At 42.7% G+C, this 23,952-nt stretch overlaps 1 protein-coding gene across 1 annotated transcript in view; it reads right to left on the bottom strand.

Moving 5' to 3' along the window:
• Positions 1 to 3,748: 3,748 nt before the first annotated feature.
• CFAP74 (cilia and flagella associated protein 74) overlaps positions 3,749 to 23,952 on the bottom strand; it is a 385,998-nt gene continuing 365,794 nt past the window's right edge. Inside the window, exons 37-39 of the mRNA XM_082274200.1 lie at positions 10,069 to 10,196; positions 7,507 to 7,641; positions 3,749 to 4,121 (exon numbers count right to left, since the gene is read on the bottom strand). Coding sequence (XP_082130326.1) covers positions 4,023 to 4,121; positions 7,507 to 7,641; positions 10,069 to 10,196 — 362 coding nt within the window. The 3' untranslated portion in view covers positions 3,749 to 4,022. The remainder of the gene's footprint in view (positions 4,122 to 7,506; positions 7,642 to 10,068; positions 10,197 to 23,952) is intronic.

Here is a 23,952-nt window from a genome sequence, read left to right as displayed (position 1 = left end):
ATGGGGAAATTTGCTTTGATATAAGAGTGCTTTGAATTACAATTACGGAACATATTATGCTCCTAATCCAAGGTTTTACTGTAGATAAATCTGTGGTGATTTTTTATTTATTTTTTTTTAAACTAAACTTCAGCTTTAAGGGTGTAATTTTCAGTTCACCATGCACCTTTCAACTGCAAACTGAGAACAAGCTTTTGTGTATTTTCCAAGATTACAGTACAGCTTGAGTGTATTTGTACATTATGTAAAAAATAGCTTGATAACCAAGAGACAAACCAACAATTGTTTTAATCAGTCACCTTCTACCTCACTAGTCTTATACAGAAACAATTGTGGCTTTGTTGGAATGTTGATCTTTGCAGCACATTACACATTGTTCTTGCTGTACCCATTGCCAGGAGAGTGATCTAGACTAATTAACTAAATTATACATAGAAAATTATATAGAGAATTACATTGATAAAGCAACAATAATGTAACCGGTCCCATTACAGTGTGAGTTTTACACTTTTAGGCCTTGTTTAGAATTGTGGTTAGAGGGTGGCAAAGATGCGCAGTTAAGCGCATCTGGTCTAACACTATCTGTGGTAAGCATTTTTAATGTATAATTCATGTTGGTCTGTCTAAATCTATATATCTGATAGACACTGGGCTTGTCCATTTGTGCTTTGGGCACTTCATATTATGTAATTTTATATCTGATCTTATGTACTAGCAATGCTACCATGAGCCCCCTCCTTTTTTGGTGTCCCCCCATGACCCCACCCAGACACTCTCTCTGGTAAGAAATGGGTGGGTGGGTCTTTGCCCCACCCCCCGCCTTTCCTTCTTTCACTTCTTTCCTGCTCCTTGTTTCTTTCTTTATTTTTTTCCCCTCTTTCCCTCCATTTTTTTCCCTGCCCCCCCTCCCTCCCCCTCTTATATTCCTTATGGCTGTTCACTTGTAAATGTATTATATCTATGCTACATATCTGCTGTATTACATCTGGTATTAGATGTTATTTTAATATCTTTGAATTTCAATATACACAGCTATACCATATGTCTATCGCTGGCAAGGATACTGATGAAGCACCGAAAGGCGAAACGCGTTAATCCTGCATGTGCATCTTTTGTGAACAATAGCTGATTGTGTGTTATACACTACGATATGTTTTTTAAATGTATTGAGTCTTATATAGTATATACTAGATTCTATGCAAATATTTTTAACTTCTAGATTTTACTGTGTACCAGAATAAAGAATATGTGTTTTAGTTTTGTTTGGCGTATAATTTATGGCACATTTAAAGTGCCTTATTTCACTCCACACAGTCACATTTAGTGTGAGCAGTCGAGACTCAATTTTTGTATTTAAGCTTCTGGGATGCTGCCATTTTGTAATCTCATTATAACTCCACCCACATAAACAATACCATTAGTGAAAAACAGCAAATTTTATATATTGTCTGAAAACAGGGATCCATGGAAATAAAGTGGCAGCAGTTTTACTTTACGTTATGTCATATGATATTAGCCCAACTGATTATCTAAAGCTTTTTTTCATACAAAAATACAGTAAAGTTATTATTAATTAATTTAAATTTAGTGCAAATAAACACAATATATTAACCGATTTTTTGGCAAAATTTAAAAAATGAGGATGCTTCAAGTAAATAGCTACCTAACGTGTTAAGCCTTACAATTGTGCGCAGCAAACTTCTGTATTCATTCATTCAAAGGCAATGCATTAACAAACCTTACAGGTCATCAGTTTGGAGTTAACAGTAAATAACAGCCCTACAATTGTTGCTCTTATGCACAGCAATACCTTATATGTGCAATAATTTTTTTGTACGTAGATGTCTGCAATGCGCACATTTATGTAAGTATGTGCGTGTATGTCTAGGGGTGTTTTCCACTAGCTTATTAAATTGGGCGATAATAGCCTTTATGTGTGGACCCTCATCTAAAAACGGCGAACATCTGGCAACAACACGTGAAACAGGAGGCTGAGGCCCCCAGATAGATTTTGAATAGGCGCTCTGGCACTAAATACCATCTGGCGTGTACCTTAAATGCTGCTTTGATCAAGGCAAAATTAAGTATACCTTTATGTATTCGTGAGCTCCATTTACACCATTCCTTCATGTCCAGGTCTCTCTCCCATGCCGCCTGATATGACAGTTTAGTCGAGGGGATGACAAACTGTTTATAAAGCATGGAGACTCCCCCCGGAGAGCGGCGTCCTGCATGCAACTATTTTCAAACATAGGGTGTACTGTCAGGTCTGAACCATCTTTTTGCAGTGATTTGAGAAAATGTTGAATTTGTTGTAGACTGAAGCTCTTCGTGGGGGGGCATCCCCAAGCTGGAGGATTTTGGATTGAAATCAGCGCATGGCGTCTGCTGGAATTTGGATAGGCAGAGTCCGAAAGTAATACAATAAATTGGGTAAAACTGTCATTTTAACAGGCGTTATTCTTCCCAGCCAGGACAAGATCACATCAGACCATACCTTCAATTCTTCTAGTAATGTAGTAAAACAAAGGTGGATAGTTAGCTTTATACAGTGAGACTATATTGGAAGTAAGTCGGATTTCCAAATAAGAGAGGGATGTCGGTTGCCATAGAAAAGGGAATTTGGACTTGATACTCTGGAGCATTGAGGATGGCAAGTTGACATTCCAACCTCCAACCTATCATGATTGACTAGCAGAACGGAAATTTTCCCGAATCGATTTAGTAGCGATTACAGGTTTGGTAATGTGGTATGGGGGGACGTGATGAACAACAAGAGGTCATCAGCAAATAGAGCACATTTATGACTCTTCCCTCCGCTCTCTACTCCTAAAATGTCCGGATTATGGCGGATTGCAATTGCTAAAGTCTCAATTGCTACTATAAAAATTATGGGAGATAGCGGGCAGCCCTGTTGAGTGCCAGGCGAGATGGGTATTGTATCCGACCAATGGCCCTGTAAAAGTATCTGAGCCGTGGGTGTGCTATATAGCGAATGCATCGAGGCCAAGAACGTAGGACCAAGTTGAAGTTCAATTTTAAAGAATAATTCCATAGCTATGTAATTCATAGCTACATTTGTTCACCTTGGACCAAAGTAACTATGTATATACCATACCTGGCCAATGCCCCTGGAAGCTGGAAATTACTCCACCTGCTTCTGAGTCCTTTGTCGTGTGACTGCACTCCTCCCTACTGAACACAAGAGGTTGACATGGGTGTCCTTCAGAGAATACTTTGCATTTTCTGAATGAATGCAAAGAATTTTCTGATTGGACAAGGTGGAGAGGCCAGCAGAGAACTGGGTCCCTTAACTGTACATAGTTACAGGTCCTAGAAACAAAATGGAAATCACTGCAGTCCTAGTGTCTACGTACTGTATATCCCAAAACAGCTAAGGTGACTGAGATGGGAGCTACCCAACTCGGCTACCTAATAATGATCTCTGTCATTTGACATTAATCACATTACAGGGCAATGCTACCTGAACACTGCTTTGTCAGATAAAGAATGGTCTCTCTGCTTCAAAAAGCAGAGAGAAACATTTCTTTAATGTATTGCAGCAATTTATAGCTTAGCAACAAGCAAATAGGAAAACACGATCCAATGAAAATACGGAAAATCCATTATTTAATATATTTGTCTGGAAATGCAGTGTTTGTATGCCACACATATAAACTTGCGGGCATACGTAGATTCACAAATATTCTCCAGAGACAAAACAAAAAGAAGCAAATACGTTAAAAACTCTTTTCATGATTTACAAATGTATTGCTAGTAACACTGTAGAGATGCTAAATAAATAGAGACCGTGTTGAATTTTCTCTTTAGTTACTCTAGTCTAGCGAATGAAGTGCTGGGTGGAACAGATATCAGATCATTCTCATCTTTCGAACAATCGGTAGTTTATTTTTACAGGAATCATGTTACATTTGTGTTTCTTGTAGCACCAATAATCATTAGCAGGGGAGTCAACAGATCACTGTGACTCAACTTTGGTGTTTTGTTACTCAGAAAAGGTTCTATAATGACACAACTTGTGTGCAGAAGATAATCTGGTAGGTTTCCGTAATATCACCTTTCAATGTCAGTTTTGCTGTGGTGGTTTCAGGTTTGTTTGGCTGTGGAAAAAAGCAAAATGTGAGATAATAATTCAGCTTAAAGATATATCCCCCCCCCCCCAAGTATGTTGTCATTCACAGTTGCCACTACACCTGCAGTGTTATTTTTTTTTTTTAAGTTTTGCCTCTATAACCCACTTTTCTTTTAAAAATCCATATGATGCCATTGATTTTCTCCTAAGGCCCCTTTCACACTTGTGCGACTTATCCTGCAAATTACCCCATGATTTCCAATGAGCACCGTTCATATCTGTGTGACTTCAAGTCTCAACAACTTCAAAGTAGTTGCTGCACTACTTTCATCTGACTTTGGTGCGTTTTGAGGTCCATAGACCTCAAGATTACACAGGCACTGCTTCAGTCTAGTCAAAATCATGCAATTTTTAGGTCGCACAAGTGTGAAAGGGGCCCTAAGCTGGCCATACACTGATCAAAATTCAGCCAGCTCAGTAGGGTGTGGCCATCCTTGTTCAGCAGAAGGCAATTAGGGATTGGTTCAGACGTGTTCGGATCCTAATCCCAACCCACCTGAGCAATCCCACCAAGAAGCCATCACTGTATATCGCCAATCATAGGCAGTGAGGCATTTTCCAGCCCGCAGTTGCACATACACACGCCCTGACTAGGCTGCTCTTAATTGGGGGTGTGCATTGACGGCTTCCTGGCGTGATTGGTCACGTGGGTTGGGACTAGGGTCCAAACACGCCTGAGCCCATCCCTAAAGGCGATTGAAGGGACATGCTGTTTGGTGATCAGGAGCTGCAGCCACTGATTAGTGTACTCTAAGGCCCCATGCACACGGGGCGTTTTTAACGCCGCTATAAGTAGCGTCAGGCGTTTTCTTTTTGCAGCCTAAAAACGCACCTCCATGTTATTCTATGGCCTCATGCACACACAGACGTTTTTGAGCTGTAAGTGGCCTAGGCGTTTTTAAGCTGCAACAAGAACCCACGACCTGCGCGTTCTGAGGACCAGCGTTAGAGCGTTAAAAACGCCTGACGCTGCTAAAGGCTGAATAACGTTGCTATAACATTGCTTAATGTGAGTTAAGCCACGTTATACGTTTTTTTTTTCTTCCATTCAAAACCAATGGTTCCCTATGGGAGCCTATTGATTTGAATGGAAGTCGCATCGCAAGTCGGATCCGACTTGCGGGGCGACTTGCGCTGTGAGAATCTTGAGGGGGAACTCCACGCCAAAATGGGAAAAAAACGGCGTGGGGGTCCCCCCCCAGGTTCCAAACCAGGCTCTTCTCTTCTTCTTCCTCCGGTCCTCCTCCGACGATGTCTCCGGTGATTATGCCGGTCTCTGCAGCTTGTTATATAGCCATTAGGGGCATGGCCGCTCGGTGACATCATCGGGAGACCCCGCCCCCTTATGTCACAGATGACGTCACCTGTGACATGAGGGGGTGGGGGGGGGGGGAAAGAAGAAGAAGAAGAAGAAGAAAGAAGAAAGAAGAAGAAAGAAGACACCCCTCCCCCTATAATCTGTGAACTAGCAGCATAGGTTGCAAGTCTTGCCCTTTTTGCATCCCCCTTCTGTTGAAGCGCCCAGGTGGCCGCCTACCCTTGGGTCCGGTCTTGAGCTGTCTCGTGCCTGGGAGAAACCTAAACAACGCCCTTAAGCCCCTCCTTTAATAAATTACTTTAACATGCAAGTACCATTTAGGTGCAATTCTGAATTTAGAGCTTCCTATCTAAACATCAGCTGTTTATTGCTGCCTGTGTCCCCCTTTAGACAGATTTATTGGTTCTATTTTCCTTTACTGTATAATCATTTTCACCAGGACTGAAAGTAAGCGAAAATCCATAATTTTGAGTTGTCACTAAAACAGTAAAGGAACAATCATCCAACGGGGGCACTTGTTCTGTAAATTTTACTGAAGATCTTTGTGACTGCTTTTTTACCAAAAAAAAGTGAGAAAAAATGAGTGTAAAAGGTCCAAACCAGGGATTATCAACCAAGGTTCCTTGAGAAGTCTCCAGGGGTTCCGCAAGTTTCTACCCATCAGTCGCAGGATGCTGGTGGGTAGATCACATCCCACATCACAACATCCCAGCAGAACTGTACCGGGAAGCTGCTGGGATTCCTGTTGTAGCATGCAGTCCCCAACCAGCCCCTCCTTTCCTCCTTTCTGTCCCAGGTACTTGTATGTGACATCACCTTGGATGGACAAAAGAGAAGGAGGGGCTGGCGGGGAACAGCGTGCTGCAACAGAACTTCCAGCAGCTTCCCGGCACAGCTCTGCATGAAATGAAACCATCACTACTGTATGATATACGCCATCTCGCCTGACTTTGCCCTGCTGCTGCTGCCCCCCATGTAAGGCACCTTGTTGCCTCCCCTTACTATGCCCTGTTGCTGCCCTCCATGTAAGGTGTCCTGCTGCTGTCCCCCCCATGTAATGTGTCCTATTGCCGCCCCCCCATGTAACGTGTCTTGCTGCCCCCCCCAGGTAACGTGTCCTGCTGCCGCCCCCCAGGTAACGTGTCCTGCTGCTGCCCCATGTAATGTGCTCTGCAGCCCCCATATAATATGCCCTGCAGCACCAATGTAATGTACCCTTCTGCCCCCTCATGTAATATGCCCTGCCCCCCATGTAGTGTGCCCTTCTGACCCCTATGATCTGCCCTGCTGTCCCTCTGTGCTCTGTCCTGCTGATCCCCTGTATCCTGACCCACTGGCCCTTTTACACTGCTTATTTAAAATTCGACCCAGAATTGGGCATCTGCACAGAAAAAGAAACACACATTAAAAATGTATGTTTTCATATTTATTCTATTAAATAATGCTATTTCTAAAAGTAATTGTTGTTATATCAACAGCTCGTTGATTACACCAATGTTCCATGAGCTGTAGATCTGAACATTATTTCAGGGGCTCCCCAAGATCTCAAACTTTTTGCCAAGGGTTTCTCCAAGGTAACAAGGTTGAGAAACCCTGGTCTAAACAATCCTTAGCTTCCTACATATGAGCTTCTTGACAGACTTACAATCCAAGGTCATTTACTCAAATGAACCTGGTGGACACCTTGTAATTGTGGGCCTACAGAAAATTCCCTGGTTGCCAAGTAAAACCTCTCTCCCATTACAAATAATATAACAGAGCCATGAAGGAAATTTAGAATTGCTATAGACCACGCAGCATATGGCTAGTGGCATGTCAAAGCTTTTTTCTATGCATTAACAAAACTCACTAGTGCTCATTTCACTATAGTAGTAATGCTGCTTCATATTTCTTTTGCTGTTTGTCCTCCTAAGCCAATGCAGCCCCTTGAGAAAACAAAATTGAACTTGCCCTATCCCATGGCAGCCATGGCCCTTTGTAGGTACACTCCTGAGTATAAAGTATTTGTTACAACATATATATTTGCCTTACGCACATCATAGCCAGCAGGAGGAATCCAGTTAATAGAGATGGTTTTCCTCTGACCAGCATCCACTAAGGCTTTCACTGGCTCAATAGTGAATCCTTTCTGTTGTAGGAGCTGTATGTTGTCCCATGAGAATTCCACATTCTAGAGATAAAAGAAAAATCTTAAAGTATCGTAACAGCAGAATCACAAAGCCAGCTATGTTATATGCCCTAATTTAGGTATATTGAGCCATCGACCCCTTCTCCATCTCTGATGCATCTCTATTTTTGTTAGAAGAAAATTTTGACTAACTATGGTGATATGTACCCAATTTCAAAGCTGGGACACATGGCACAGTGATTCATACCGTGAGATAAATGTGGCCTAATGGACAGGTTTAAATGGGTGTGGTTATATGAGAACTGTTCATATACATTTTATTTACTGCCATATTAAGCAGTAATACACAGAATGGCTATAGAGGTTACAGAATGCTAAAAGACACATGATGATTTGCTAGTTTGGCCATAATCCCATAATCAGCAAGATGGTAATCATCTTAGGTTTATGAACACATGTATTAAATGTTTATTCAAAACAATTTTATTGAACAGCACACATTCAAGTCCCCACCTGAAAGATCCTCCTAAAGCAGTGGTCTCCAAACTGGGCCCCTGAGGCGAGATGCGGCCATTTGCTTGCCTTCATCCGGCCCTTGAAGAATTATTTCTTCCACTGACACCAGCAATGGAGCACTATTCCTACCACTGACACCAATGATGGGGCATAATTCCTTTCACTTACAACAAAAATGGGAAACTATTCCTCCTACTGACACCAGCTATTTTTCCCCCGAAGACCAAAGATCGAGCATTGAATACTCCCGCTGGGCATAGTCCAGCCCCCTTAAAGTCTGAGGGACAGTAAAATGGGCCTTTCCTTAGAAAGTTTGGAGACCCCCTGCTCTAGAGTCTGATGAAGACTGATGTAACCCGAATCAGTTCTCAACATTTTTTCTTAGCAAAAAAACTTAACTGAACTGATGACACCCATGTTATGAATAGCCCCTTAAAGTGACACTATAGTCAAAATCAAAAAATTACATATATGACACAGTAGAAATAACACAACAGTCTGGGGTTTTCTAAGTGCCCCGTAACAGTTACAAGGCTAGGTCCTCAGATACAGTGAAGAAGGCAAAGACATGGAGTGTGTTACTGGCCGATTACCACATGAAAATAAAGGAAAAAAAAAAACCATAAAAGGAGGTTAAAAATCCTTACATATACCCAGTGAAGTGACTGGCCTCAGGCGTTACACAGAGATGAAACAAATCCTCCTACATATGTTGTATCTGAATATCTGCAGTCTTCTCTACATCTGTTCAAAGTGCTTAAAGCAGAGCTCCACCCAAAAGGCGAAGTTCTGCTTTAAGCATTCCTCCCCCCTAAATATGCCACATTTGGCATGTCATTTTAGGGGGAGGAGAGCAGGTACCTAGTTTTAACAGGCACCTGCTCCCACTTCCTCCTTTCCCCCTCCCTCCCTGCAATCTTCTGGGACACGTCACAGGTCCCAGAAGATTGCCCGACCAATAGGGAGGCGCTGCGCGACTCATGCATGCGCACTTCGCACCCGGCTGTGAAGCCACACGCTGTCACAGCTGGGTGCCAACACTTGCAACGCCAGCCCCACAGAGGGCAGAGGGAGAGACGTGAGGCTTCGGCGCCCGCATCGCTGGACCATGGGACAGGGGAGTGTGTGTTAAATAAAAGTCAGCAGCTACATTTTGCTTAGCTGCTGACTTTTCATAAACACAAAAATAAGTGGAACTCCGCTTTAATTATAAAAATGTCAGAAAAAGGGAGGAGAGATGAAGTTACATTCTGCAGTGTTCAGTGAGGAGATCTCTGAGAGCTGATTGGAAGGAAGAGACACCCCCCCCCCACAGCACACAGGAACAGAGATGAGGCTGTCAATCAGCTAGAGGTCCCTCCCCTGTCACCATTTTTCTCTTGGTGTCAGGAAAACTTTTCATAGGTGATTCATGCTGATAGAGGAATGAAGCAGCAGATAAAAATACACACTATAGAGGAATTATGCTTTGTTCATATTTAAAAAAAAAATAAAATGAATACAGCCGATACATCCAATGATCAGCAAGCTACAATAAATTTAACTTTTGTTTTTGGGTTTAGTAACCCTTTAATGCTTGTGATACACTGTATGCATCATATGTATAATCAATGTAAGGAAGGATGAAAAATGTAAGTGTAACAAAGTTTATGGGTACTAAAAAGAGGGTGAAAAGTGCTACCACACTGTGCTATAAGTCAAAACTATAGTTTAGAAACATACTTTGTGGGCAATGGAGAATTAGTACAAAGTCTAATAGGGATAGCACATCTTTGTATTTTCAGCTGCATCATGTGAACTAGTGTATGCATCTGGCTTATTTATAGCATGTGCGTAGGATTATTAAATCACTCACTCGCTAACTGGGAAGTCTCATGCTAGGACCTCATGCTGCTTAGTTACATTGGCCATGATTTTCCCATCTCTATGTCCCCAGTCATTGTACTTGTTTACCTTTTTAGCTGATGATAACAATGTGCGTATACAGCCAACATGCATCTCCCTGACAGCCGGCTTCAGTTCCTCCTCAGTCTGGGCACACTGCAGGGTCACGAGAAGTGTATTTGCTGGTTCATCTGCATCTTAACAAACAGGGCTTAGTAAGAAAATGTTCCACAGTACACTGGGGCATTGAAAAATTTCCTTGTACTAGACAGGTTAAGCCGTGCAGTAAAGCTCAGTCCATAGCCTAAGTGGCATGGTGTTATGTAAAATGTTTCCAGTGTTTGCAGAGAAAACATACGTCACTCATGGGAAAGAGTATAGTTTTCTATATACTGCACAGAAACTCTAAATGGTCAATGACAGAGCTCTTTTCTGACGTCAATGCACCTCATTTCTCTACTTTCACAGGGAAATAAAATATATGGAGCAGAACATATCAAGTGCATTAGTATTACAGCAGCAAGCATGTTTTGAATACAAGGTGATAAGAGGCACTAGCATAAAGTACAGAATTAAAATGACACAAAGTAAAGAAAGGTTTTCACACTGTTGAAAAGACATATTAAAAGAAAGTTAAAGTTGGGAAAATGAAGAAAAATGCTGTGAATCAAGGCTAAATGCTTTTCTGCAAATGTCCCCATTTCTTGCAATGAATAAAAAGGCTTCGCCCCTTTGCACACATTTTCACCTAAAGCCTAGGCAAAGATGACATGATGTAAAGATGGTACAGCGCCACTAAATAGAATAACTAACTAAAGAAAAGGAGGTGAACCAATGTCCATAAGTCCATGTAGAGGAAAAAGATTCAAATGCTGAAAATGTAGCCACAGATCCAACAAAATTCTTGCAAAGAGAGTTTCTTGGCTGAGATCACACAAAAAAAGGATGTACCCTTACCAGACAGTTGGACCCCCTGTTAAGGAAGGTCAAACAGGCGTGCGAAATCAGTCACCAGAAACGAATAGACAACCCAATTCCTCTCCGAACAACCACAGAACATCCGGATAGGACCATGGAACCGGTAGACCTCAATGGGCTCCAGGTGTACATAGGGGATGACCTCCAATAATACAAATGGGGGCGCACATGGTGAAGTATGTACGGATTTTATTAATAAAAGAAGGTAAAAAACTCACATGTAACTGCTTGATACAGGCATGTTAATCGATTGATTGGCCGCGGCTGGAACAGCGTGACTGCATGGGGGCTAGCGGATCTGACGCGTTTCGTCCTGCAAAGGCGTTTGGCCTTTGAAAACGCCTTTGCAGGACGAAACGCGTCAGATACGCTAGCCCCCATGCAGTCACGCTGTTCCAGCCGCGGCCAATCAATCGATTAACATGCCTGTATCAAGCAGTTACATGTGAGTTTTTTACCTTCTTTTATTAATAAAATCCGTACATACTTCACCATGTGTGCCCCCATTTGTATTATTGGAGGTCATCCCCTATGTACACCTGGAGTCCATTGAGGTCTACCGGTTCCATGGTCCTATCCGGATTTTCTGTGGCTGTTCGGAGAGGAATTGGGTTGTCTATTCGTTTCTGGTGACTGATTTCGCAAGCCTGTTTGACCTTCCTTAACAGGGGGTCCAACTGTCTGGTAAGGGTACATCCTTTTTTTGTGTGATCTCAGCCAAGAAACTCCCTTTGCAAGAATTTTGTTGGATCTGTGGCTACATTTTCAGCATTTGAATCTTTTTCCTCTACATGGACTTATGGACATTGGTTCACCTCCTTTTCTTTAGTTAGTTATTCTATTTAGTGGCGCTGTACCATCTTTACATTGTCTTTTTGGTTTGATATACTTTGTACTAGCAGCCTTTTTAGCTCATTGTTCTTTGTGCGCAGCTTTCCTTCCATTATTAAAAGATGACATGATCCCTGGCTACTGGATGCATTGTGGATGTTATTAGACACTCTTCAGTTTCTAAAAATATATGTTTTTAATAAATCTGTTGTTTTAGACATGCGAGGGAAGAGTATTCTTTCCAGTAATTTTTAATAAAGTTATCAAAAAGAACATGAAAGTACAAAACAGTCCAACAAACTTTCTTTGGTCCTTCTCAGCATACAACACTGGTTACAAAAGAAGAAAAACTGTCAGTCAATAGCATATAACCTATAAGTAACCTATTATGTGGTCAAGTATCTGAGCCATAAGTTACATGAGTTCTAAACAGGGTATAAATAGCTTACACACAATCACCAAAGAAAATAAAAAAATGAGTATTATCAGTTAAAGTATGAATGATTGAAAAAAAATATATATTTTTTAATACTGACTTACCTGTAAAATCAATTTCTTGAAGTACATCATGGGACACAGAGCCATAAATCATAACATATGGGTAATATAGCCACCTTTAGGTGGACACTGGCAACCAATCAGAATTGATGCCCCCCTCCCACATAGGAAGTACCTCAGTTTTGTAGCAAGCAATAAAGACCCCATAAAAGAGGGGAGGGACCTCTGTGTCCCATTATGTACTTATGTACAAGAAATGGATTTTACAGGTAAGTCTGTATTAAAAAATCTATTTTTCTTTTCATACATCATGGGACACAGAGCCATAAATCATAACGTATGGGATGTCCCCAAGCAATGCATCTGAGGGAAGAAATACCGCCATCTGACCCCATAAAAAGGATTACGCCGCTGCCTGCAGAACACTTCGGCCAAATGCAGATTCCTCCTGGGTCCCAACATCCACTCGATAGAAACAAGTGAACGTATGCACCAACGACCAGGTCACGGGCCTTGCAAATCTGAGCCATAGAGGCTTGATGGCGATATGCCCAAGTGGCACCTACTCCTCTGGTAGAATGTGCCTTTAACCACTTGCCGACCGGTCACATTGACCGTACTGCGGCAAAGTGGTTCGTTATCGTCCAGCGACGTAGTACTACGTCGCTGGACTCCTCCCCCCTCCTCCGGTGGTAAAGTGGTTAAAGGAAAAGGTGGAACTTTCCCTACTAAATCATACGCCTGGGTAATAATCTGGTAATTCCAAATAGAAATCATAGATTTAGATGCTGCCAACCTCTTTCTGGGGCCTTCTTACGAATCTGAGCTGTTTCCTGTAAGTAAAACTTAAGTGCATGCATTACATCAAGAGAATGCAATAACTTTCCCTCCTCTGAGTGAGGATCTGTAAAAAAGGAAGGTAGTTTAATGTCCTGATTCAAATGAAAGGCAAACACCACCTTGGGCAAAAAAACCTGGGTGTGGACATAAAATCACCCAATCTTGATGAAATATGAAGAATGGCTCTCTACAAGAAAGAGCTGCTAGTTCCGATACCCTTCTAGCTGAAGTTATCGTAATAAAAGGAACTTGCCCTAGAGGTTCAAAAAGCTGTTTTTTGCAAAACTGCCAACACCAAATATAAGTCCCAAGGACATAATGGTGGCTTCACAGGCAGAAGTAAACATAACATTCCCCAAACGAAGGTCTGAACCAAGGAATGGGAAGCGATCGGTTCCTGGAAGAAAACCGATAAGGCTGAAATCTGCTCTTTGATAGTGCTCAAGGCTAACTTCATATCTACTCCTGCTTGAAGGAAAGCTAGAATTCTCCTGATGATATAATTGTGGGGATGCCATTTCCTGGCCTCACACCAGGCAATGTAGGATTTCCAGACTCTGTAATAAATGTTTCTGGAGAATGGTTTTCTACCATTTATCAGTGTATGAACTGCAGATGCAAATACGCCCCGCTCCTTCAAGATTAAAGGCTTTAATAGCCAAGCCATCAAATTTAGAGACTACAGCAGGGTGGAATATCAGACCTTGAGAGAGTAGGTCCGGACCCAGTGGAAGGGCCCAAGGCCTCGTCACTGCATATCTCTGGATTTGTGCATAACAAACCCTCCTCGGCCATGCCGGAGCTACCAGAATCACTGGTTTCCCTCTAGCTGGATTCTGCGCAATAGACACAAAGAAAAGGCGTCACCAAAGCATCCTGCAAGTGGATCCCTGGTCCTGGATACAAATTTCTTCAACTTGTTGTTGAACCTGGATGCCAACCGATCTACGTTTGGTACCCCCCAGTGTAGGCAGATAGATTGAAAAATCTTGAGGTGTAAGGACCATTCCCCAGGAAACATCTGTGTTGACGACTCAAAAAATCTGCCTGCCAGTTCTCTATTGCCGGAATGAAAACTGCTGTCAGGCATGGCACAAACTTCTCTGCCCAAGACAGAACGAAGTCCACCTCTTTCTGGGCTGACCGACTCCTTGTGCCTCCTTGATGGCTGATATATGCCACAGCCGTGGCATTTTCGGATTGTACCCTGACAGAATGACCCTGAAGCCTGGACGTCCAGAATTTCAAAGCCCGACTGACTGCTCGGATTTCCAAAATGTTGATGGGGAGACTTTTCTCTACCCAAGACCATTTCCCCTGGACAGTGGCTTCCTCCAGAACCGCTCCCCAGCCGGAAAGACTGGCATCTGTAGTGACTAATTTCCAAGTCAGTGGAAGAAAGGATTTTTCTTTCTCTAGATTTGTGGTCAACAACCACCAATTTAGACTCTGATGTACTCTTGGTACCAGAGACATAGATCGGTCCAGAGACTGAACCTTTCTGGTCCAGGCAGGACAGAATGTTGTTCTGTAAGGGTCTTGCATGGAATTGGGCATAGGGAATTGCCTCAAATGCGGACACCATCTTTCCTAGTAACATCATGCAAAGGTGCATATCTCAGCCCTACTATGGACCAAACCTGATCCTTCAGGTTTGCGACCTTTCTTGCTGGCAAGAATATCTTTGCCTGTGCTGTGTCCACAAGAAGACCCAGATATTACAGATGCTGGACAGGCTGTAATGCTGACTTTACCAAGTTAAGTATCCAACCCAGACGTTCTAGGAACTGTACTGTCTGGAAGACATTTTGGCTTAGAGCCGAAGCCGAATGATCTATTAGTAATAGATAGTCCAGATATCCTATTATAGATATCCCTCGGGACCTTAGAACATCCAATACTGGAGCTAGGATCTTTGTGAAAACTCTTGGAGCTGTGGCTAACCCGAAGGGCAGGGCCACAAACTGAAAATGATGGTCCTTTATCGCAAAGCGTAGGAACATTTGATGAGCCTGGAATATAGGCATGTGAAAATATGCATCCTTGATGTCTATAGATGCTAGAAATTCCTCTCCCTGCAGGGAGGCTACGACTGAACAAATTGACTCCATCCGGAAAGTATGAATGTTCAGAAACTGGTTTAAAGCTTTGAGATCCATAATAGGTCTCACATCCCTGTTTAGTTTGTGGACTACAAACAGGTTTGAGTAAAAACCCTTGAACTTTTCGTCCTCTGAAACCTCCATTATCACTTTTTGAGCATTCAGCTGGTCCAATGCCAGAAAGAGAGAACTTCTTTTTAGGTGATCTGTCGGTAAACTTGACCTTATAAACCAGGGATTTGGGAACACCTGAAATTCCAGTTTGAACCCCTGTGAAATGGTGGAGATAACCCAGTTGTCTTGGATTGATTCCAACCAAACCTTTGAGAACTGCCGCAGCCTTCCCCCCACCCACATGAGTGGGAGTGCCTCTTCACAGGGAGGGTTTCGTAGAAGACTTGGCTGATTTCTGGGCCCAGGGCTTTTTCTGACCCTGCCCTGAAGGCTTGGTTTCGGATCCAGATGGTTGAGGCCGTTACCACTGTCTGAAAGTAGAGGCACTGGTATTATGAGTGCTAGGGATTTTGAAAGAAGGAAGCTTGCTCTTACTCTTAACCGGTAGTAACGTACTCCCCCCCCTCCCACCTAGATCTTTTGGATATACTTATCCAGATCATCACCAAAAAGGCGTTCTCCCTGAAAAGGGAAGCCAGCCAGTAATTTTTTACATGGTAATTCTGCAGACCAATTTTTTAACCAAAGGATTTTGCGCATATGCACTGATATCACAGAAAATCGTGACATTTGCTTTATGGAGTCTGTAAGAGCATCCACTGCAAAACATAAAGTGCGAGGTAGATCTGACAGATCTTCCAGTGACTTGAGAAGAAGGAACTGCCTTGGCCACTCGCTTCATACGGTCTTTCAAAGACTGACAAACGCAAAGGGGGCTTTCAATAAAGATTCCAAATTCTTATCTGCTGGATCTTTAAAAACATGGGCATTATCCCCAGGACAGGTTAAACTCTTGTTAACCACAGAAATAGAAGCATCCACAGAGGGTATATTCCATTTCTTAGTAAACTTTTCCTTCATAGGATACAATAATGAAAACCTTTTGGGAGGACCAAAAATCCTATCAGGATGGTCCCAATCTTTATACTGTACATTTCTTGCTCCAATAGCGGATGTATGGGAAACATTTGAGGACTATGAGTAGGGCACAATGAGCCTAGAGAGGAAAAACCCTTCAGCTGTCTCTAGGGGAGGACATTTGAATCCAGACTTGACCATTTCAGTAAGAGACTAAATAAACAACCTCTGGATCTGAGATAGATAGAGACTCCTCTGACCCTGACTCCCCAGAAGTGGAAACTTCAGCTTGACCTTCCATAGGGCCACCATGAGCTACTTCTTCCACATCCTCTGCCCAATCCTGAACTGACTCAGAAGGTGGCTCAGGTGAGGGAGATCATGTTTCTTCTATTGAGATGCTGCAATGATACCAGCAATCCTACCCTCAAGGCTGGCCAATGCCACAGTCAAACCGTCCTTAATGATGTAGGTTGCGGCAGAACTAGTAGTAGCTACTATGCCTGACAACCGTAATGGCTCAGATTGGCAAGATGCCTCTGGCTCTTCAGGTAGACACAGTGGAAACACAGCTAGGACCTTCAAAGGCCAGACAATGGCATCACAGTGCCTTTTCCAACTGTGCCCCCCTGGCCCTTTTTCGGGCAGACATTGCTTTAAAGCAAGACAAACTTGAGGTACTATCTTGAAGTGTATTCAAGGCTAGTGCCAAGCTTATACAGCCTAATGCACACAGCACTGATTATGCCCAGATACAGGACCTGATTGTGCCAGTAACATAATCCCACAGTGACTCATGCCACCCAGCTGCTGCTGCTGCTCTGTGTCCCTTTCAGCCTATGAGGCTAGTGTGTTGGAGACAGTTCCTTACAGAACGCACCGATTTATGCATGTGCGGCGTGGTACGTGGCATCCACGTGCACGCCAATTGCGTTAGAACACGCCCTTCATGCGGCATATACCTGAAATTAAAGGCGAAAATTCCCACGTGTGCACAAATTGGCCTACGCCATAGACACGTGATCAAGGCAGAGATGAACATGCGGAAGCTTATGCGCCAGGGCAAACACAAAAAGAGAGCAGCTTAGGCTGAATCTTGTTTGTCACAGCTGATACTATTTGAGGTGATCAGCTCAGGGGAAAACACAATGTGAAACAATAGGCAAAGAAACAATGATTTAAATCAAGCTTTGAAACAATCCCATAACAGCCTCAACAAGATGCAACTTGTAAGCATAACATCCACTTCATGGAGGGTTACATATGGCACAAGGGTTCTGTTATCTTTTAAAAGGAACAGTGCATAAAATATTTACAATTTGCAATGATGCAAGCAATTTTTACCTTTAGGGATTTTGTAGGATTAGAGTCAGGTGTATGATTGACTGACTATACTTAGCAGGTGCAAATGATCATCAATTTCATATGTAGGTTAAAGCACAGTCTTTAACTGACACAGAAACCGCTGTGTAGGGGGCTTAAAACTGGATGAGAAACAGCTAAACTCTGCTAAGGTGATGTTGTGGAAGACATTTTCATATCACAGGTCATACACCATGGCAAGACTGAGCACAGCAACAAAACACAAGGTAGTTATACTGCATCAGCAAGGTCCCCCTCAGGCAAAGATTTCAAAGCAGATTGCTGTTTTAAGATGTACTGCTCAAGCTCTTTTGAAGAAGCACAAAGAAACAGGCAATGATGAGGACCGTAGACACAGTGGTTGGCCAAGGAAACTAAATGCAGCAGATGAAAGACACATCATGCTTACTTCCTTTCGACACTGGAAGATTTCCAGTAGTGCCATCAGCACAAAACTGACATAACCAGTTAGACCCAGGTACATCCATCTACTGTCCAGAGAAGTATGGCCAGAAGTGACCTTCATGGAAGAATTGTGAATTGTAGCCAAAAAGCCACACCTCTGTAGAAACAAGGATAAATTACTCAACTATTAACAAAAGCATGAGAACTGCCGAGAAGAAAATTGACAGCAGATGCTCTGGACCGATGAGTTAAAATTTGAAATATTTTGCTGTAGCAGGAGGCATTTTGTTCACCAAAGGGCTTGAGAGCAGTACAATAATGAGGGTCTGCAGGAAGGCTGAAGCATGGTGGAGGTTCCTTGCAACTTTGGGGCTGCATTTCTGCAAATGGAGTTGGAGGTTTGGCCAAGATCAATGGTGTCCTCAATGCTGCGAAATACAGGCAGATACCTAATCATCATGCCATACCATCAGGAGGCAAGTGACTGGCCCCAAATGTATTCTGCAGCAGGACAACGACCGCAAATATACAACCATTGTCATTAGAAAATATCTTCAGCGTAAAGAAGAACAATAAGTCCTGGAAGTGATTGTTTAGCCCTCACAGAGCCCTGATCTCAACACTATTGAGTCTGCCTGAGATTACATGAAGAGACAGAATGATCTGAGGCAGCCTACATTGACAGAAGATCTGTGGTTAGTTCTCCAAGATGTCTGGAACAACCTACCAGCCGAGTTCTTTCTAAAAAAGTTTCTACAAGAATTACTGCTGTTTTTAATTCAAAGAGTGGTCAGGACAAACATTGATTTGATTTGGATTTCTCTTCTGTTCATTTACTTTCCATTTTGTTAACTTGTAAAAATAAACTAATAACACTTCTATTCCTGAAAGCATTCCTAATTTACAGCATTGTTTTCACAGTTGCCTAAAACCTTTGCACAGTGTAATACTATATATATATATATATATATATATATATATATATATATATAATCCAAAAAACACAGGGGGGAGGGTTCTCTGTCCCGTGATGTACTCCAAGAAATGGATTTTACAGGCAAGTCAAAAATCCAATTTTCTTTCTCATACATCACAGGACACAACAGCTTAGAAATCCTTACTATCAGGGATGTCCCAAGGAACTTAAATGAGGTAAGGGCAACATGGTAACACCAAAACAAACCAGAAACAGGAAGAATCTCACACAATGACCTAGAAAACACTGCGACCAAAGATAGTGTCCTCAGTGGCTCTAACATCTAGCTGGTAGAACCTTGTAAAAGTGTGAACCGAAGACCAAGTAGTGGCCTTGCAAACATAAGCAACAGAAGCTTGGTGAAGAAAAGCCCAAGAAGCACCTACACTTCTGGTAAAATGAGCTTCTAATGGCAAAGGAAGATCCCTTCCTTTCGGACCATAACATAAAGCAATAAGCTGACAAATCCAATGGGAAATAGTAGACTTAGAAGCTTGTGTGACCTTTCTTAGGGCCCTTGAAAAGAATGTAAATTCGAACAACACAGACCACATCCAAAGTGTGGAGAGTCTTGTCTCTCAGCGACTGAGGCCTAAGACAAAAGGTAGGAAATACTATATTTTGATTGAGATGAAAAGCTGAGACAAGCTATGGCAAAAAAGTAGGTTGAGGTCAAAGCACCAGAAATGGCTCTTTACATGAACGGGCCTCCAGTTCTGAAACCCTACAAACTGAAGCTGAATAGTTACAAGAAATACAACTTTCCCTGTCAAAAGGACCAAAGGAGGGTTTCGAAGAGGCTCAAACTGAGGTTTTTGTAAAACAGAAAGTGGCAAATTGAGACCCCACTGAGTCAAAGGTTGCCTGACCAGAGGGACAATCTGCGTAACATCCTGTACAAAGGCACATACCAAGAAATGAGAATCAATCAGCCTCTGAAAAAGACTAGTAATGCCAAAATCTGACCCAGAAATTTTGTGCTTCACCCTAAGTTATAAAAGATTTCTAGGTCCTGTGGCAAATCTACCGCAAAGTGGCCATCCTAGTCTTTAAAATACTAGAAATAACAGAATTTGAGACTCCTCTGTCTCTCAAGACTCTGGCTTCAAAAGCCATGTTGTAAAGCTATGGCTGTAAGGAAGGATGAAAGATCACACCTTTTAAAGCTAGAGAGGGCAAAATGAGTCACGATTCTGCAGAGAGATCAATCATCTTCTAACCTCCATTTGTTTAATTAAGCTTTAGCAATGAAACCTGGAAGCTGATTGGTTTCTCTGCAGAATTGTGACTAATTTTGCCCTCTCTAGCTTTAGTAAATAAACCCCAAGGTCAGGATGATCTGAACCCAAGGACTGTCCCCTGACATGCTCACAATGTCTGAGTACTATGTTCTCCTGGGCCAAGCCACTGCAATCAAAATCACTGGTATTCTTTCAACTTGAATCCTACGAAGTAGCCTTGGAAGAAGCTGAAGCGGAGGGAAGGCATCTATCTGGGAGAACTGGGCCTATTGTGTCACCAGAGCATCCACTGAAACACCTGAGGATCTCTGGTCCTGGAGATGAACCTGTCCAGTTTTTTGTTGAGCATGGACACCAGAAGATTCACATCCAGAGTGCCCCACCATTAACAAATCTTGAACACTTCTGGCTAAAGAGCTCATTCTCCCAGTGACAACTGCTGCTGGATGGGGAAGTCATGCCTTTTCCATTCCTAGAATGTAGAGTGCAGACAATGCCTGGATGTGAAACTTCACACAGGATAGGATGAGATCCATTTCCTCCTGGGCCGCTCACCTTTTTGTGTCTCCTTGATGATTTATATAAGCCACAGACGTGGTGTTGTCAGACTGAACTCTTACAGGAAGCTGCATTGTTCAATATACAAGAGCAAGGCCTAACCCCCTTCAGTTCCAGAATGTTAATGAGCAACAGCCACTTCTGCAGAGACCAAGTTCGCTGCACTGCAAGGTGATTCAGAACTCCCCCTCAACCTGTTAAGCTGGGGTCTGTTGTCAGAACTGTCCAAGAGAGGGAGAGAAAAGATTTTCCTGTCTCCAACAGCTGAAAAAAAACATCAATCAGTCCAGAGACTTGAAAAGTGCTGGGATGTAAGGACACTGGAGAATCCAAGGACTGCATCTTTCTGACTCATGTCAGAAGAACATTCCGCTGCAGAGGGCTGGAATGAAACTAAGAAAAAGGGACTGCCTTGAAGAAGGGAGCAACCATCTTTCCCAAGACTTACATGCAAAGGTGAATTCAAGAAATTTCTCAATGTCCTGAGAGGATCCACCAGAGACCTCAGAGTCAGGCACTTTTCCAGAGGAAGAACCACTCTTGCTTCGGTAGTATGCAGGATCAAACCTAAATATTTCAACATCTGAATCGGGTACAACACAGACTTTTGGAGACTGAACACCCTTCCAAAACTCTCCACAGTATGAACTGCGAGTGATACCGCACTGCTCAGAAGAAGAGCAGATTCTTCCCGCAGAGGCCAATCACCCAGGTACCCCAGAATAAATACACTCCTGGTCCACAGAAGGCCCTGAACTGTAGCCAGGACCTTGGGGTGGCCAAACAGCAGGACCCCAAATGGAAAAATACATTTCTCCACTGAAAACCGAAGAAACTCTGATGAGGGGGAAATATCAGGACATGTAGGTAGGCATCCTATATGTTCACCACTGCTAGAAAATCCCCTGGCTGTAGAGAGGTCACCACTGACTGTACCAATTCCATCTGGAACTTGTGTATATTGAGAAACCTTTTGACATGATTGTGGTCCAATATGAGACAAACATCACCATTCAGTTTTGAAACCATAAAGAGGTCTGAATAGAAAACTGGAATTTTTCATCCTCTAGGACTGGAACGATTGCTACCTGGGAAAAAAATATGATAGAGGGTCTTAAAAAAGACAATCTTTTTTGCCATTTTAAATAAATATTAAAAAAAATGAAGCCTGGAGGGAGAGCACTCTAAAACTTAGGCTTGTAGCCAAGCCACTGTCCCCATTCATTTGCCAAACTTTAGCAAAAGTTTGCAAATGTCCCCCCACCCACAGAAATGGGGGCACCCCTTCATTGGTAAGGACTTGGAGTCTGATTTTGCTGGCTTGGGAGCCCAGGACTTTATACAAAATTGTACTGAGGTTTTGACTTGAAAGTAAAAAGGGTAAGCTTGCCAGCATTTTTTTGTAGGAAGGTTCAGCAGACAAATATTTTAGCCAAATAATCCTGCACATGTCCATAGGTAACAGACCCAAATAAGAAATCTGCTGAATGGAATCCTTTAGGGCATCCACAACAAAACAGAATTTACAAGGAAGATCTGCCAGATATGTGTCCACATCAGGATCTTCATTAGAGGACTCCAACCCTCTAGAGACATTTTACCCCAACACTAAGCCTCTGGCAGACTACAATAGCCACAATCACTGTCTGCAGAGCAGCCCCCGCCAAGGCAAAAGACATTTTGAACAAGGATTCCAGAAGTTTTTCAGAAGCATCCTTAAAAACCAGAATGTCATCCACTGGGAAAGTAAAATTGTTGTTGAGATAAGAGACTGTTGCATCAACCAAGGGCATACTCCACTTCTTACTGAAATCTTCCTTCATTGGGTATTGCTGAGTGAATCTCTTCAGTGGAGTGAACACTTTGTTGGGATGTGTCTAGTCCTCATAAAATATTATTATGGTGAAGATGTATTGGAAAGGACAGAGCATCTTGTGATGGTGGTCACCATGATCCCAGGGGCAGCGGAAGCTTCAGATCAATACACACCACTTCCTTGAGTAACTGCATGAATACCTTCTGAGTCTAAGTTGAACTCTGACCCTAGGATTCCCCAGGTGCAGAATCCTCAACTGCCCTGAATATATAGGAATAAATAGGGGGATGGAGCACCAGACTGTGTTAGTGAACCAGTGGGGTTACCCAGGGCACTCACCAGTCCATTGCAGAATCCCTGAGAGGGTTCAACCTCACCCATCAAGGCAGACTGTGCCCAAAGGGCTCTCAGGTACTCCACTGACCTGAAACTGTATAGCACCCTACCAGAAACACCAGGCAATTTATCATTGTGCAGGGTTTTGAAAATGCAGGGTCCAGTGCCAACCGACAATGATTCAGTGTCGTGTCCTTCACATCCTGTGTGGGGTTCAGGTACTATTCTTCTGAGGGATAACTCATAAGAATGGTTCTGGATAGAACCATTCTTCTGATCTCTATTGGAACCATTGAGAATCTGGTAGAAAAGTGCAGAGCCCTGCACAGCAGTAATAATCGCCTTCAGACACTGGCAAAAATGAAGACTTTTCGGAGGGAAGGGGTTATGCTTGGAAGAGGACTTCCTATCTTTTTCTTGCCAGTGTTCAATTACCTGTAGTTGGTGCATAACCCCAATAGTAAGAACTATTAAGTTGCTCTGTGTCCCATGATATACAACAAAGAAATCCTTTTTTTTGGAGTACAGGACACAGATTTGGAGTCTAGACTGTGGGTTATACAGTATGCAGCTTCCTTCAGGTGATTGGACACTGGCAAACAAAGTAGCAAGGACAGCAAGCCTCAGTTTCGTAGCAAAAAATAAGGAGTAAATCATGAAAAAAGAAGGGGTAAAGGGACATGTGTCCTATACTGTACTCCAAGAAAGGGGCTTTACAGATAAATCAAAAATCCTATTTTGGCATTCATAGAATACATAGCACAGTCTCGACCGTAGGATGTCCAGAAACAATCCCATTTAAGGTGGGCACCCTAGCAAGCAAAATCTAACAGACAAACAGAACAATGAAACAAAGAAGGGCTCTATAACTAAGAGTGATGCTTGAAGCACCTTATATCTGAAAATGGAAGAGGCTCAATCATCCTAACAAACATGTGAACAAAAGACAAGGTGAAACCCTTGCAAATCTGGGAAACA

The sequence above is a fragment of the Pelophylax lessonae genome (genome assembly GCF_965119305.1).
Source record: "Pelophylax lessonae genome assembly, chromosome: 12".
In the NCBI taxonomy this organism is placed as follows: Eukaryota; Metazoa; Chordata; class Amphibia; order Anura; family Ranidae; genus Pelophylax; species Pelophylax lessonae.
Note: the sequence above shows the minus strand (reverse complement) of the source record. Positions and strands in the feature narration are given on the sequence as shown.